The sequence below is a fragment of the Pelodiscus sinensis genome, chromosome 4 (assembly GCF_052426305.1).
Source record: "Pelodiscus sinensis isolate ZL-2025 chromosome 4, ASM5242630v1, whole genome shotgun sequence".
Classification (NCBI taxonomy): domain Eukaryota; kingdom Metazoa; phylum Chordata; order Testudines; family Trionychidae; genus Pelodiscus; species Pelodiscus sinensis.
In genome coordinates, this window is record NC_143055.1 from 56,135,998 (window position 1) to 56,152,521 (window position 16,524).

The 16,524-nt window shown below is 41.9% G+C and overlaps 1 protein-coding gene across 3 annotated transcripts; it reads right to left on the bottom strand.

The window, feature by feature from the left end:
* Positions 1 to 1,005: 1,005 nt before the first annotated feature.
* LOC102453757 (general transcription factor IIE subunit 1-like) lies at positions 1,006 to 16,321 on the bottom strand. Of its 3 annotated transcripts, none has more exons than XM_075931185.2 (5): positions 12,554 to 16,321; positions 7,203 to 7,656; positions 5,283 to 5,484; positions 3,060 to 3,286; positions 1,006 to 1,752 (listed from the first exon to the last, which is right to left on the bottom strand). In XM_075931185.2, exons 2-5 carry the CDS (start codon positions 7,648 to 7,650, stop codon positions 1,376 to 1,378), a joined length of 1,254 nt encoding a protein of 417 aa, XP_075787300.2. In that variant the 5' UTR covers positions 7,651 to 7,656; positions 12,554 to 16,321; the 3' UTR covers positions 1,006 to 1,375. The 3 variants fall into 3 exon arrangements, with proteins under 3 accessions (XP_075787300.2, XP_075787298.2, XP_075787299.2); XM_075931183.2 differs by having other exon boundaries at positions 7,203 to 7,661; positions 12,554 to 16,320; XM_075931184.2 differs by lacking the exon at positions 12,554 to 16,321 and adding an exon at positions 11,227 to 12,476 and having other exon boundaries at positions 7,203 to 7,661.
* Positions 16,322 to 16,524: the final 203 nt, after the last annotated feature.

Genomic DNA, 16,524 nt, shown 5'->3' on the forward strand with positions numbered 1-16,524 from the left:
GGTAGTTCTGGACCCTGGACCACAAGCCAGGACTGAGTGCTTTAACTGCCTTCCCACCTCAACTACACAATTAGCAAGCTACCTGCTTCTTAACATCCCAATCTTTTAAAATCATGTTGGATTTCCACACTCATCTTCCCCCTCCAGCTATGCTTTGGGAATACTTTGGGGTGAATTCTCTTGCCTGTTTTGAACAGGAAGTCCGATTAGGTGATGGCAATGAGCACTTAGAGCCTTGGACTGCATTAATTCTGTGGTTTCCTATGCATGAACCTCTCTTCTGGGACCTCAGCTCACACTTTACCCTGCAAGTCTGAGGTAGCCATGTTAGTCTAACCGAAAAAACAAAAAATGTCCTGCAGCACCTTAGACTAACAACAACCAGATTTTAGTTCCTTCTCATCCCAAAAGTGATCACTTAGAGTACTTGGTAAGATTTCAGCTGTGTGGGTATGGGGGGAGGGCCATTTTTGCTAATCCAGACAATTTTAAAATTATCAAGCTGTTCTGACTGTTCATTGTTTTGATTTTAAGCATTAGTAATAACTCTAGAACAGCAGTTCCCAACCTTTTTCAGATGGGTTACCAAGTCTTCCTGAATTGTCAAAATGGATCCCCAAGACAATTCAAAAAATGGGGGGAGGAGGAGGAACAGAGCCACCTGGGAAGACACTTGGTGAGCCTTTTGAAATGTAATGGCAACCTATAGGTTGGGAAACCCTGCTCTTGAAAAATCTGGGAGCAGGGATTTGTTGCAAGGACAGCACTTTGACTTGTCTGTCTGGAATACTCTACTGCAGTAGTAGCATCCAGTCCAGAAGGATTGTTGACTACATTGGCACTGAAGTTACAGCAGGGATGAGTTAACTCACTTATTAGTAAAGGGAAATTAATCTAACATTGCTTTGGTGAGGAGATGGACTATTACCTGTTAGATCCTTTTACTATTTTGGATCTGACAAACCCTTGGTTTTAGGCATTTAATTCAGCAGTCAAGAAATTGGGTCCTGTTGTAACTTATTTATTGATCCTGCTTCTTAAGGAATTGAATTACTTAGTCTTTTCACTACAATACCAGGCATATTAAACAAAATTTAGGACTGTTTCACAAACAGGAAACATGAAAACTATTTAATTAACCTTACTTTTAATCTAGAGTGTCTGCAACATTTTCACTTTGTTGCTGTGGAGCAAAATTTAAATAGAAAGCTCTCCAATGACCAGATTTAGACAGCATCACCGCCATGGACAAGGATATCCTGAACTCTACATTTGTTTCACCCAGCTACTGCTGGGTGCTAAATTACAAAAATGAACTTCACATAGCACATCTGAACTTACACGTGCAGTATAGCTGCTTTTTAAATAAATGCCTTTACTCAAAGACAGATTGGAACATTTCTTGTCCCACCTTAATATAAGAGTCTCTCTCTTTGTCTGACATACGTGTCACTAGCTCTGGATTGTCATTAATTTCACTGTATAAGTGGGGCTGTCCAGCCACCATTATTGTAGGATCCAGTGTTTCCTGCTCGTCTTGTTCTAAGTCACTCCCTGCTGCTTTCACTACCACAGGTTTTGCATGTTTGGACTCCTCCTCTGATTCACTGGTTTCACTTTCTGACTCATGCAGCTTTTTTTGGGCAAGAAGAGGGGCATGCCCTGTGCCAGAGGAAGACTTCGATTCATGGATGAGAAGAGTCCTTATTACTTCATTATCAGTAACCACTTCTTTGACAGTGTCATCCATTTCTGTTTAAAAATAAAAGCACCAAATAAGCCACAAAGAATTAACATGTAAAAAGACTGGTAGTTTTGAACAATTGTTGTAAATGTTTGACATTTACAATCCAAAAACATCTTTCATAAGGGAGTGGTTTCCTATTTATTTATAAGCAGGTTATAAGCAGCATATTAAAGTAGAATGGGGAGATATGGACAGTAACTATCTCTAGCTCTCCTTTACATTTTTAAAGAGCCATCTCAAATGTAGTACCTAATACGAAGCATACCTATTTCAATGTTTAAAACATGGCACCCTGATTTTTCTGAAATTCAGCTCCAGATGCATCAGTTAGGAAACTGACACACAATTCTAATTTTAAGCTGCATCTTGTCACTTTTACTGCCCCCCCCCCACTGAAATTCTGAACAGGATCATATTTTATTCAACTAGTCTACTGATTTTTCCTCTGGCTAATGCTTATTTCCTTCTAATCAATAGACTGGATCTCCAGCATTATATACAGAATATTGCTTTTAATCTTCACATCTTGGTTCATAAAAGAACAACCCAAGCCTCTCATGTTCAACTATTGGAGGCTGATGTCAGTGTTTTTACTAGTGAGTCAGGAGTCTCTGTTCAAAAAGGAACAATTTTCAAAGAGTGGTGGGGGTGCTCAGCATTTTTTGAAAGTTAGTACATTTTAAAGTGTTTCTAGGCTAGGGAACACACTGAATTACCATTTGAATAATCTGGTCTTGTATAGATTTATATTTGTAAAAGGTGAGAAAGTAGTAGTATCAACTACTCTTACCTCATACCATAGATTCAGATTGAGTTTGGGTGTCTTTCTAAAAGATTCATTCTGTCTTGAGAGCCTTCAAGGGATGAAACAAATCACCAAATTCCTTGGCAAGATGTTCCACGATTAGATACCACGACTAAGCATTCACCTTCGTTCCAGCAGGAATTTATCTAGCTTCGACTTCCAACCATTGACTCTTGTTATGCTTTTGTCTGCTGCAATCAAGAACCCTCTATTCTCAGAGGTCTCTCTTTGAAGGTACTGGAAGAGCTTTACAATAATGGATTCTATGTAACAAGTAGTTATTTTAAAACTTAAGGCTACTAAAGACAGGGTTTTTTTAGAACTTGGTTCTGGAAGCAAGTTTAAGTTGTATTTAGGTACCTACATGAAGACAGTTTTCAAAAGTGCTGAGCATCCACCTACTAAAGTGAGGCCGAGGGGAGAATTAGTTATAGCACAACCCTAACCAGATGGCCATTGAAAACACAAGCATATATTCCAGTCTTAGATTCTCAAACTTTGTCTTACCAACATTGGTGTCAGTAGTATTTGAAGATGCTCCCTCTACAGTACTTTGTGACATCCATATAGGATGTTCTTTAGTCACCTTTTCTTTCTCTTTCTTTGGCTCAGAATCTTGGACCTCAATGACCAAGTTTTGAACATACATATTATTGACAGATGAATTCTTGTTAGCCCACTTCTCAGGACGGCTACTGGAGTCCAGGATGCTTGAACATACCTTCTGTTCAAAGCTGAAGGGAAAAAAAAAAAGTGTAATTCTTGCTTGGAGGGAGGTATCACTCTCAAATGCCCACATATTTAAAAGCCTCCCTGCCCCCCCCCCCCCGCACACACACGCCACGACCACCACCTCACAATCAAAGAAACTTAGAAGATTAAAGTGTGATGTAGCTGGCCACACTTAACAGATAAAATTCTCCTTCCCAATGCATGATTAATGTATGTAGTGCTGAGTCCTTAATAGCTGCATACCCTCCTCTAAAATACATTTTTGCATCATTTTTTTTCCCCCCACAAGACATAAGATCAGACATACTGCATCAGACCAAAGGTCCATCTAGCCCAGTATTCTGGCTTCTGACAGTGGCCAATGCCAGGTGCCCCAGAGGGAATGAACAAAGCAGGTCATTAAGTGATTCCATCCCCTATCCTCCATTCTCAGCTTCTGGCAAATAGAGGCTAAGGACACCATCCTTGCACATCCTAGCTAATAGCTCCTTGCTCCTCTTAACCTATCCTCCATTATTTTTTCTAGCTCTTTTTTTGAACCCTGTTTTAGTCTTGACCATCACAACATTCTGGCACGGAATGCTACAGGTTGACTTGTGTGAAGTAGTACATACACTCTCCCACAGTAGAGAGCAAAATATGAGAGAGTAGCCAACATAAGTATCGAGAGAAATATAATGTAAGATATGGAAAGACCTCTCTTCTTGCTTTTTAAAAAAAGTGAAAAAAATGCATTTGACAGGTAAATACACACATTTCACATTCACTACTTAAGGAGCTTTTAAAGTGCCACCTGCTATAGATATGCCAAACACAAGACAGGTCTGTACGTTAAGCAGTAGTTAAATACAGAACAAGACAAATAGTGTAGAAATAGAGCAGTGAAACTAGAATATTGCATAGCAGAGGATTTTAGAATTATTAGCATCCATGCATGGAACTTGGCACTTATTCAGTAGGAAGTTGTTTCACAGAAGCATTAAAGATATTCTAGGCTTTGTGAAAGGATGATAAAGTTTAGAGGTGACAAGGAGATGTTGGTAGGTGTGCTGGCAGAGATCTAAATAGGGATGAAGATAGAAATTGGAAAGTAGGTACAGAATAAATAGCAGTAGTCTAGGAAAGCAAAGCTTACCAATGAATAGTTTTGGGACTGGAATTTAGGAAATGTAGAAAAGGAAGCCGATGTGCTTGAGGGCCTGGAGTGCTGGAAAGGAGGCAGAGAGGAATCAAATTTGACATCAAACCTACAAGCTTGGGCAATAGGAAAGATTGTGGAAAGGGAAGAGGATGGGACTTAAGTGGCAAAGTTCACAAAAAAACCTGATAAGGCAGATTTGGGAGTCATTGGTAACAGTATCAGCAATGAGGAGGAACATAGGCAAGAGTCATTTCAGTGAAGGAAAGTTGGGGAAAGCCATGTGGCAAAAGAATAGGAGGCTGCTTACCCAAGGTATGGAGGTCAAACGAGAGAAGAAAAAAGGTTCTGCGAGAGTGAATCCAGTGGGGTTTAAAAAAAAAAGAAAATGAAAATAATGGCATGTTTGAATGTAGAATGGAAAATTAAGACAAGTGAAAGGTTCTGGGAGCAAAAGAGCAAGTAACTGGGCTGGAGAGAAATAGAAAGAAGAGATTGGCATTGAAAAAATAAGAGGCAGGAAGGAGAGCCTATAAAATCATGTAGTAGCAACTTCCTAGGCAAATACAGAGAAGGGATAGGCTGGTAAAGAGGGCATACACACACACACAAAAGCAAGCTTAGATGCACAGCTATCAGAACTAAAATTCCTTATGTAAAAATAGGCCTTAGTGGACTTCTGAAAGTCAAGTTTTGATTCTAACGAGAATCATTTTGCCTCCTGATCTTGTCTACTTTGTGCTCCACTTACGTAGAAGGAAAGATTACAATTTCAGCTCAAGCTACTCTCTGAAGTGAGCCAGAAAACATCTTGCTTCCTTACATTAGAACTTGTATTGAGAAGACATTTCTCAAAATACCTTTCTGATAGTTCTGGGATTTCTGTTGGTTGAGGCTCAAGCAAATCATGCGGTAGAACAACATCTTCAGTCTCACGCAGTAGTGCAAAGATGGGTTCAATTTGTTCATTAAATTTTGCTAACAAGGTTCGAGCATCTCGTTTGGGAAGTGCAGAAGCATCCTCCTCAACTTCAGCATTACAGTAGGTGCAACGGAAAGTCTCTGCAACATAACCCCAGTTTGAAATTCATGTGTTACTAAAAGATGCAAAAAAGTTTAGCAGTGATCTTTACCAAGGAATCTGCTACCCAAATAAATTTTTTGAAAAATCAACTCAATTTTGTGCTACAACAGGTTATACTGGTTGAAGGGATAAAAATAAACTTGAAGTCATTAATTTCCAAAAATTAATTAAGTTGCTGATATTGTTCCTGCCTCTGAATCCTCAGGAACAATTTAAGGATTCACATTTGCATCTGATTTTGCACACATTCGCTACACGAAAGATCCACACAAATGATGAGAGGAAAGAGATATGTTGTGCATTTGGCAAAATCTTCTGTATAGTCAGTTTCTTCTCTCTGTAGATCTTATACTCATTCACTCATCTTAGATGTAACATGATCTACATCTAACATGAGTAACATGGAAGAAGAGGTAAAATATTTTTAAGTAGATTTGATATTAAAGCAGTGTGCTTTTAAGTACAGGAGTGATTTCTAGCTAAGCCGTGCATGAAAACCAGTACTTTTACCTCAAGCAACCTGTTTGAAGTATATAGTCTTACTCCCAAACTGTTACCACCAGCAGCTTCCATCTTTGTTTCAAGGATTACAGATTAAATTTGTTCAGTTTACAAGCCAGAGGATTTTGCGAGCACACAGCACTGCAAATTTCCCTTCCAATCTTATTTATAAACAAACAACAAAACAAAGCAGGCTCTGTTCATCCATCCTTACAGCTGTCCATAGTGTAAGTGCCCTTAGATTGCTATTAGGAATTTAATAAAGTATAGTATTTCAGTCTGGTGTTGAGTTTATTTACTGTTGGTTAAAACAGAGGGGGAAGGGTGGTATAAACATCTCCTTTCTACAGACAGAGCAACTGAGAGACGGAGTCTTCCAAAAGCCATGTAGCAAGTCAGGGGCTGAGCTGTCCAGCCAGTTTGAAATGCAACTTCTTGTTCCGTTGGCTTGAAGAAACTCCCAAGCTCTATTGACAGCTCAGCCCCCCACTTGCTACATGGCTTTTGGAAGACATGGACCTGTGTCTCAGTTGCCCTGTCTGTAGAAAGGAGATGCTTATACCCTCCCCCTCTCTGGTATTGAGATTATTTACTGTTAGTTAAAACAAATTGAAATACTGTACTTCATTAATTCCTAATAGTATCTTGCTTCAGGATCTTCACGCACGTACAATCATTAATTTAACCTCAGAAATGAGCAACTTACTTACATTTTACATGCGAGGAAGTTAAAACACACATGACTTGGTTACACTACTTGGCCAAGTCCATAGCAGAACTGAAACTAAAATCTGAATCCCTGTTAGGGTTGCCAGATGGTTTCAACAAAAATATAGGACACACTTGACATTACATTGCAATCTACATGACATCTTATTTAGAAAATACCAGACATTTATAATGTCTCAATTGGTTTCCTGATCAGAAAGCTCAAATACTGGACTGTCCAGTTCAAAAGTCGGACCCCTGGGAATCCTAATCCCAGTACTGTATCTTAGCTACAAGAATATCCTCCCTCTTTACCACAACCCACTCTATAAGCCCAGTTAGTTCCTTGGACTTTTTGGTGGTCAAAAGTCCAAACAAAATCCAACCAACCTGTTTTTATTACAAAAGGCACACAGGTGTAGCTGCATTTAATACTGCCAATGATTTCCTGCAGGATGAGAGCAGATGAACAATCTAGCTGCAATACCTGTGAATATGTCAAAGAGCTGATTTACTTCCAGGTCTGTGTAAGTGCTGAAGCAAGACGGACACTTGAAAGAGGACCTGGTGGTTGAATCCCGCTCATCTGCTTCTATCTTCCGACGCACATGATCCAGCTTGTACTTCACAACATCAACCAGTACCTTGTAGTTGATGTAGTAGTAATTATGCCTTGTACTCTTCCCATTGGGCCCTGTTTCAACTCGCATGCGCAGCTTAACAAATTTGTCTGCCTTCAGTGTGTTGAGGACAGTGCGCAACTGTTTGCGTTCATACTTGAGTAGCAGCAACAAGTCATCCTCCTTCACACAGGGGTATCGGATCAATACGTCAAGGACCAGTGAATACTCTACTCCATAGAAGCCACGCACCATGTATTTGGCCAGCCGCTTCAGTGTTGCAGGGACTTCTATAATAATGTCTTGATCTCCCATCAGGAACTAAACTGTCAGAAAGAACAATGTTAGTATACACCTACACATCATTAAAATGTTTGGTTAATCTGTGGATAGATCAGACCCAGAGATGTTCCAAAGAAGGTCATCTCCAATTCTGCTTTTTCAATAGGAGCCTAAATCTGCATTCAGCACTACCACATATGGATACTCAAATCTTATTGAATGCTTACGAGCCTAGCTGCAGTTTAATGAGTGTCCATGTAACAGATGCCCCCTGCTGAGTAAGAGCCCACAGAATAAAGTGTGGGAGAAGGGGTTTGAAACATTCAGTAAGGTTCCTCTGAAGAATTTTCCCTTAGGCTGTCTCCTGCAGGTACAGGGAACAGCGGTGATAACTTGGTTTCTGAAGGTCACCTACCCTGCCGTCCAGACTATAGTTTGCTTTCAGCTCGATTTGTAGATTATGCTAGTTGGGTCTGAAGTGAACATTGTGTGCCCTGTGTGGAATTTACAAGGCTAAACAGAAATCTCTGCCAGTGTCACGTGATTGCTGGTATGAAATGAATAAAATAGTTTAACATACCTCATGTGACACCATTTTAAGCTATAAACACAAGAGAGCAGCATAAAGATAGAACTATCTTCTCAACACCCGACTTCTGTCCAGACTGTAAAGGAATGAGGCTACATTTACACTACACAAGTTCTTGCGCAAGAGCACATCCACACCTCAAAGCACATCACAAAAGCAATGTCCTTTTGTGCAAGAGAGCATCCACACTGCATGGATGCTCTTGCACAAGAAAGCTCTGAGAGCCATCAGAGCACCTGTGCTTTTTCCCATAGGAGCATCTACACTTGCCTTCTTGCAAAATAGCGGTAGCGCTAAAAGCAGTTATGCCTCAGAAAAGGAGGTTTACCTACAGCAGAAAAAGCCCTCTGTTCTGCCGTTTCACTGCCCATTTCATTGCGCAAGAGCTCATTTGAGGTGTGGATGCTCTGCAGGTTTTTGTGCAAAAACCTTGTAGTGTAGACATAGCCCAAATGTCCAGGAACCCAGAAGAGGCAGGGGAAAGAGGTCTTAGGCCTTCTCCAGGCTTTCCCCAACATCCCCCTGTAACAGGGTGCAGTATAAAACTGTTCACCTGGTCCATTGCTACCTAGGGTTTGGGTTGGGATTGTGACAGGGATTTTTCTCTTGTGTTGGGACTGGTTTCCAGTGCTTGTACAGGCAGTCCCCGGGTTACGTACAAGATAGGGACTGTAGGTTTGTTCTTAAGTTGAATCTGTATGTAAGTCGGAACTGGCGTCCAGATTCAGACACTGCTGAAACTGACCGCCAGTTCTGACTTACATACAGAATCAACTTAAGAACCCCAGGCATCCCCAAGTCAGCTGCTGCTGAAACTGATCAGCAGCTGATTCCAGGAAGCCCGAGGCAGAGCAACTCTGCCTGGGGCTTCCTGTAGTCAGCGCTGGTCAGTTTCAGCAGAAGCTGACTTGGGGACGCCTGGGGCAGAGCAGCTGGGGTGCTGCTGGGTTGCTCCAGTAGCGCCGCTCCTCGGTGCTACTGGACCAACCCAGCAGCACCCCATCTGCTCTGCCCCAGGCGTCCTGATTCAGCCGCTGCTGAAACTGACCAGCAGCGGCTGAATCAGGACCTGGGGCAGAGCAGCTGGGGTGCTGCCGGGTTGGTCCAGTAGTGCCCAGAGCGGGCACTGCAGGACCAATCGGCAGCGCCCCAGCTGCTCTGCCCCAGAGTGCAAAACAAAAGCCTGGTCTGCTGGGGGGGGGGGGGGAGCACACTAGCTGCGCCCCCCCCCCCCCCAGCAGACCAGGGACACGGGGAGCAGAGCCGCAGCGGCAGCGGGGTGCCGCGCCTCTGAGGCTTTGCTCTGGCAAAGCCTCAGAGGTGCGGGACCCCCCCGCAGCTGCGGCTTCAGTCCCGGTGCCTGTGGTCTGCTGGGGACGGTCCCCAGCAGACCACAGGCTCCCGGACTGAAGCCGCAGCCGCGGGGGGGTCCCGCACCTCTGAGGCTTTGCCAGAGCAAAGCCTCAGAGGCGCGGGGAACCCCCGCGGCTGCGGCTTCAGTCTGGGTGCCTGTGGTCTGCTGGGGACCATCCCCAGCAGATCACAGGCACCCGGACTGAAGCCGCAGCCGTGGGGGGTTCCCGCGCCTCTGAGGCTTTGCTCTGGCAAAGCCTCAGAGGCGCGGGGAACCGCCGCTGCTGCCACGTCCCCAGCAGACCACAGGCACCCAGACTGAAGCGGCAGCAGCGGCGGTTCCCCGCGCCTCTGAGGCTTTGCTCTGGCAAAGCCTCAGAGGCGCGGGAACCCGCCCGGTGCCCCTGGTCTGCTGGAGACGGTCTCCAGCAGACCAGGGGCACCGGAGCAGCTTACGAACGGGGCTTTCTCGCCCTGACCTCCGGGGCGAGAAAGCCCCGTTCGTAAGTGCGGATCCGACATAAGTCGGATCCGCGTAAGTCGGGGACTGCCTGTATATAGCACAGATTTGGTGGCTTTGTTGCTAATCAGTCTAGTTAGCAAAATTAGAGACTATAATAGAAGTTAAGTTCATAACCACCATTACTAGTCACTGTGAGCAGAGGAAAACCTGTTTTCTGAGTATGTCCCAAATAAAGCAGCCATCTTGAGTCAGTAGGTGAAAGTTGTGCACTATCCTATAACATTTCATGCAGCATTTTTTATCCAGAGCACTTTCCAAAATATATACATAAAGCTCAGCTGGAATGTGCGGCCATGTTCTCAGTTCTTTCAACTGAGGCACAAGATGGGTGGATGAGTGGAGGGATTGTTTGTGTAATGACACTGAGCAAACTTTCTCCTCTTGCAAAATGCCTCATATACTCTCCAAAGTTCACACAGAGCTCCAGTTTTAAGGCCAAGTCAGAATACTTCTCACAGCAAACTGCGTGGAGCTCAGTCTATCTACCTTGAGGATAAACAGTTAACCCAGTTCTGCTCAGGTTTGAAGGGGTGTCTAATGAGCTCAAAATTTGTGCCTAAACTACTCTGCCACCATTTCAGCATGGCTTAGGAGCCACATTGCTGTTTCTCTGTCATTGTTTTCCTAGATCAGATTCACTTTCCACTGTAAATGCTTCTGCCAAACTCTCTCCCCTCTTCAAACACCTTGTATTTCTCATTTTATGTATATCCTGATCTCCTCAGAAATGCAGTACAATTATGCTCTTGACAGTAAGTAGCCATCTCCTCTGTGCAGGGCTACGCCAAGCTGCAGCAGACACCAATTGACTTTGCACTACAATAATCTACTTAATCATTAATACATAAACAATGCATTGTCCCCCTGCGAGGTAATTCAGTAACATTAACCCTATTTTATAGATAGCTTCTCTGACTTCCTAAGAGACTTGCCCAAAGCCACCCAGGAATTTACTGGCAGAAGCAGTAGAGCCCAGGAGCTCTATTCTCTTGCCAGAAGAGACAAGCAGCTGTTAGTGAGCCAGAGGGGAGAGGTGTGTAACTGAGGGTGGTAGAAAGTAAGATCCCATGTCTCTTGCAGGCCATTGTCCTTCCAAAGAGCCCCACCCCTTCCTACCGGTCACTGAGACAGTGGGGGTCCTCACCTGATGACAATCCCACCATTGACTAAAAGGCAGGGGTGAGAGAATAGCTCAACCACTCCCACATTCCCTACAGAGCAATGCTGCTTTGACACTGCACATCATGGCATCTCGCTGGCTGGAGTAGGACCCTTTTCTCCTTATCTAACTTTCCTTTCTTTAAGCTGTGTAGTAACATACTCTCACCTGCAAATAATTTCATTGGCCTGACAGCTGGCCCACATATTCATTAGGTCTTTCCCACCCACATCCCCAAGTCATTACATGGGAGTGACTGTAAACTAAATGCCAGCTTTGCGTTAAGCAAGAGGACCATAGCATAGGTGCCCACACAGGGGAATCAGCTCAGTATTATCTCTGTTTGAGACACAGAAGTAGAGATACAGAGATTAAGTGATTAACTGGAGGCACTGTAATATGATAGGGGAGACCTAGAGTTAACTGCTAGGAGCCATAATTTCTGGCTTCTTGTGAGACAGGAGCAAATCTCTGAGCTGCTGGGACACAGAGCCCTACTAGCTTCAACAGGGATCTATTTACATTCCATAATTTGCCAGATCAGCATCTCAAGTCCCCATGCAAGGAAGCCAAGTATATTTGCAACTTCTTGAACAAGTATGACTTTGATTTTTAGAACGATTTAGGAACAGTTCTCCTTAAAATTGTGTTTTAGGTCAGCTGTAGCCCACACCATTGTTAAGATCAGATTTGGTTCCAGCAGAATGGGAGTTCCCTAATGCATTATTTAACAGGGCCTATTAGACACTGCACACAACTTTCAATTTCCAAACAAGTGCAAAGCCCATTTAATTTCTATGAAGGGAAGATGCTTTGCATCCAGAAAGCTGTTCCATCCCGCAGCTCCAAAGCTCCCTCGTGGACAGGAATGGGAACTAACCCTCCCACCACCAAGGGATCACTTGCCAGTGTTAGTGTTAAAAAAAAAAAAATACAACCAAACTCCACTAGCTCATAGGCAATCAGGTATGCTAGCTAGCTCTACTACTCAGGAAAAAGTCTTGAGTAAGGAATGTGGAAACTACCCTCAGAGCTGTTTTTACTTACATAAGGCTTACATAAGGTTACTTACCTAAAAGCCATCCTACACAATGTGTGTAGCAGGATTTTCAAAAATCAGTTACTCAAGGTTAATTTCTTACCATAAGTATTAAGAAATGAAGAAAAAAGTGTCTCACAATCATTCAATAAGTGCTAGGTTTGATCAATCTACACATTTTAAAATACAAAAATGAGGGGGACGGTTATTATATCAAAGCCTCTAGCAAGTCTTAAACCATCAAGAAATTTGAATTAAACCTTTAATTATTACCTCTTTGGGAGCAGGCAGGACCAACTTTCCTGGAAAGTTTCTGATTTAATTTTGTAGCAGATACAGCCCTTTTCCAAAGAGTCATAAGCAACCCTCACCCAAGCTTAACTCTTTACTTTCTTCTTCCTAGGCCTATCAATTATGAGTTACAGCTGATAGCCATCTGAAAGGAGCCGCACTCAGTAATTCTCTAGCACCTGAATGAAATCAACATTTAAATTACACCATGCTAAATGTAAGCAATGCAAATATCATTGTAAAACAAACATACCAGAGCAGCCAAGAGATTGAAATTATTATGGTTAGTGCAATCAGCAAGTAGCCTTCTTCATTAGCTGTTCTGTAGAAGATTAATATTATCAGCATAATTCAGCAATGTGGAAAACAACAGTGGGCATGTGGAATTACTAAGCTGATTTCTATTACTTATTTCCTAAAGCTGACAGTAAATCTTTTTTTTCAGTGTGAAAAAGCTAAAGCTAAACCCAAGTCCTTTTAGTTGGTTGTACAACAGCTCATCAGCCTGACCAGTTTTAACTTGCATTTAGCTAGGGTTGCCAAATGGTTTCAACAAAAATACCGGACACACTTGACATTACATCACATCTTCAGAAAATACCAGACATTTATATTTTCTCAATTTGTTTCCCGAACAGAAAGCTCAAATACTAGACTGTCCAGTTCAAAACAGGACACCTGGCAACTCTACATTTAGCATTTTCACAGCAATATAGTTTGATTACCTCCTGCAGGAGAGAGAATGGAACTTATTTATGTACAGCAGTATTTTTCATGTTTGGAGCCCTTTGCAGATATTAAGACGTTAATCCTGACAACATCTGCATGACATAGGGAAGTAAGAGGGTAATTTAATCTTATGTTTAGATGGGGGAAACTAAGATAGAAAAATTAAGACAAGGCCAGAGGGTGTCAGAGCCAGACTTAGAACACTGCAGAGCTGACCTCCAAGTCCCATGGTTTGATTATCAGACAACATCACCTACACGTTTCCATTTGTTCCTGTTTGTGGAGACTAGAGGATGACCATATGAGTTCTACAAGCACATGACACATATTAGTACCTCACCACATTGTTTTCTGTTCCTGGAAATTGCCTAGCAGGGAGGTGCGGGTGGGGTGGGAGGACCTGTGTGCATGCAGAGCCCCACTAAAATCAATAGAGAAGCTTGCAAGGTCAAGTGCCAAGTGTGATTGCAGGAGCTTAAGCCTGTAAAACATTGGGTGCAAGAATTCAGGGACAGGACCAGTCATAACACAGGCTCCACAACTTCCTCAATATAATTCCTAGAGCAGATCTTCAGCAAAACAACTGATCTTGATTTTAAAAATTGTTGGTGAAGGAGCATAAAACATGAACCTTGGTAAATTGTGCCAATGGTTGATCACTCGCTGAGAAAAATGTATGTCTAATTTATTTCACTTGATGAGAATTTGAAAAAATATATTACACAAGTGCCAAGAATCCAGTAACACTGCTGACCTCACGAGTAATTTAAAATGTTTAATTGCAGCTGCTTTAGGCTGTCTGCTAACATGACTATTTTATTTTAATACCTTAGGTAAAACAGTGATTTTGTGACTGGTAGGGGTACTTAAAGCACTTACTACTCCTTTGATTTATCTAGAAATTGATACACCATCCAGAAGGGACAGATGAACAACACTTTGCTCATATGCTAGGTATGAACTGCTCTGCAGCTGTTCACACACAAAACAAATGCTATCTATAATATACATTAAATTTAAGAGGCTGTTGGTAAAAACCATACACTCTTGCTCATAATTACACAGAGCTGGAGGCCTGGAACTAATTCCACATATAACCATATTAATTCACTCCTTGAAATCCTGCAAAGCAAGTAACCGGTTTTACAGTTCATAAAAAATTTCCAGTGCCATTCATGCACAGTTCTTATGGATGTAAAGAGATGCTGGGTCATACGTGCATATTGCATGTTTAAGCATTAGAGAGTATGAATGCTTTTCCACATATCAGTTTGCCAAGACCTACATTTTTGGTTGCATACTGAAACTATTTCAATAGCTGATTGAATTTGACTAGCCTACTGTTAAAACACAAGAGGGAGTGTAGGAAAAAAAGTTGGGGAGGGAGGATCAATAATGATATATTTTAATAAAGCGTGATTTTAGAACAGTGATCATATAAACTGATTTTTCCTAACATTTCATAATTACCTTTTAAAAGTTAGAATTAAAATAAAAAATGAGTTTCTTCCCTTTTCTGAATGTATTAAAATTGCTAGTGGCACTTAGTCCATCCTTTCCAAATGAATGTTTCTTAAAGTGCACAAACAGCAGTTCAAATGCCAAAAGGTAGGTATTTCAATCATTTGAGTCCCCCCCCCTCCCAAACTCTAACAAAGCATTTACAACCTTATGTATAGGATGGGGTGGGCAATAATTTTTGCAGAGGGGCCACTTCATGAATTTTGGCAGTGGGGCCTTAGGTAAAAAGGGGCTGTTCCCTGTGGGCATGGCCCACCCCTGGCAGGGAGAGGAGATTTCATATGCTCCCAGGCCCTCTAGGCATGACCCACTGCTGAGGGCGGTGGAGCGTGCAAAATCTTTACCCTCCACTCTACCAGGGGCACACAGTGCCTAGAGCAAACCGCCAGCCATTCTGAACAGCAGGTAGCTCCCTCTGGTGCTGTGAATCCCTTGGGAGAGGACGAGATTGTGCAATCTCCTATCCTTAGGGGATATTTGGCCTGGGGGCAGGGGAGCAGCAGCGCAGTCACAGGCCAAATCTTGCCCACCTCTAGTATATAAGGTGGTATCATCTGCCCGTTATGATCTCATGCATCAAATGATTGTTGAAAATGCAGTGTAGGTTTATGGCTCATGCACTCAAAAACTCCTAACTTATTTAACACCCAACATTGAGGCAATGATTTTTCATCTTTTCAGCACTTTGCAAATGTATGGAGTAAAATAAGTTGCATGCAGCTGTCTGAAACCAGTTAATATTTTAAAGTAGAGTGTGAATTTAACATATGCATGACCAACATATTCTTAATCACATTTAGTTCTGTTGTCTGTTTTTTAAAACAGTTAAGCACTACAGTACAGTGAATACTAAAAAACTTAAGAAACCTTGCTTTTTAGGAATATTTTTGGCCATTGAATATAAAACATTGGCCTTCACTCACCATGAGAAAACTATCTAGTCTCTTATACCCCCCCCTTCCTTTCATATATTAAAAAAAAATCCCCGAAATGACAGTGCTATGTTAACAGAAGGTAGCCTCTGTTTGGATGCAGTTAAACTTACTGACAAAGTCTCCTAAGCCATTTTAATGATATATCCTGGCACCTGCTGAAACAAACTGTTGAATCTAATTTCTTTCATAGCTTGAAAAGCCAGAAAGTTATAATAGCAATCACAACCATTTGATACACAAGGCCCTCATATTTATTAACTATTGCAAATACCAATAGTTTCCTAAAATTAAAATCAGTACTCAAAATAGCCATTTGTGTGTGACAGCACTTCTCTGAAATTTTTTGAACTTATGTGATAGTATCAGATGGGTAAGTGAAAAAACCTCCAGTATGACCCCAAGTACATAGAGCACAAGTTAATGATGTGTGTACACTATTTTGGCTTTTAAGTTGGAACTGTTCATGATGGTTATTTTGAAATGCAATAGTTTGGCTTTTTATTTAAAAATTTTGTTTTGTTCAAAAGTAGCTATTTACTTAGCTACAGGTTGCAAAAACCTAAAAAAAAAAAAAAAAAACAATCTGGTGAGGAGGGGAAATAAAAACAAGAGGGGAAATAAATAAAAAAATCACTTGGAACAAATTTCAGTCCAACCAAAGAAGAACAACAAAATCAGTTTCACTGTGAAACAAGTGGATTTTTTTGATTTTTTCAGTTCTACCCATGAACAGAAAAAAACCCCACACCACATTTACTCAGCTCTAAT

Coding starts and splice junctions, on each gene's coding strand:
- LOC102453757 (XM_075931185.2), bottom strand. CDS start 7,650: ATGGGAGATCAAGACATTATTATAGAAGTCCCTGCAACACTGAAGCGG. Junction 3,287..5,282: donor ATCCCAGAACTATCAGAAAG/GTATTTTGAGAA, acceptor TTTTCCCTTCAG/CTTTGAACAGAAGGTATGTT. Junction 1,753..3,059: donor TACTACTGACACCAATGTTG/GTAAGACAAAGT, acceptor ATTTTTAAACAG/AAATGGATGACACTGTCAAA.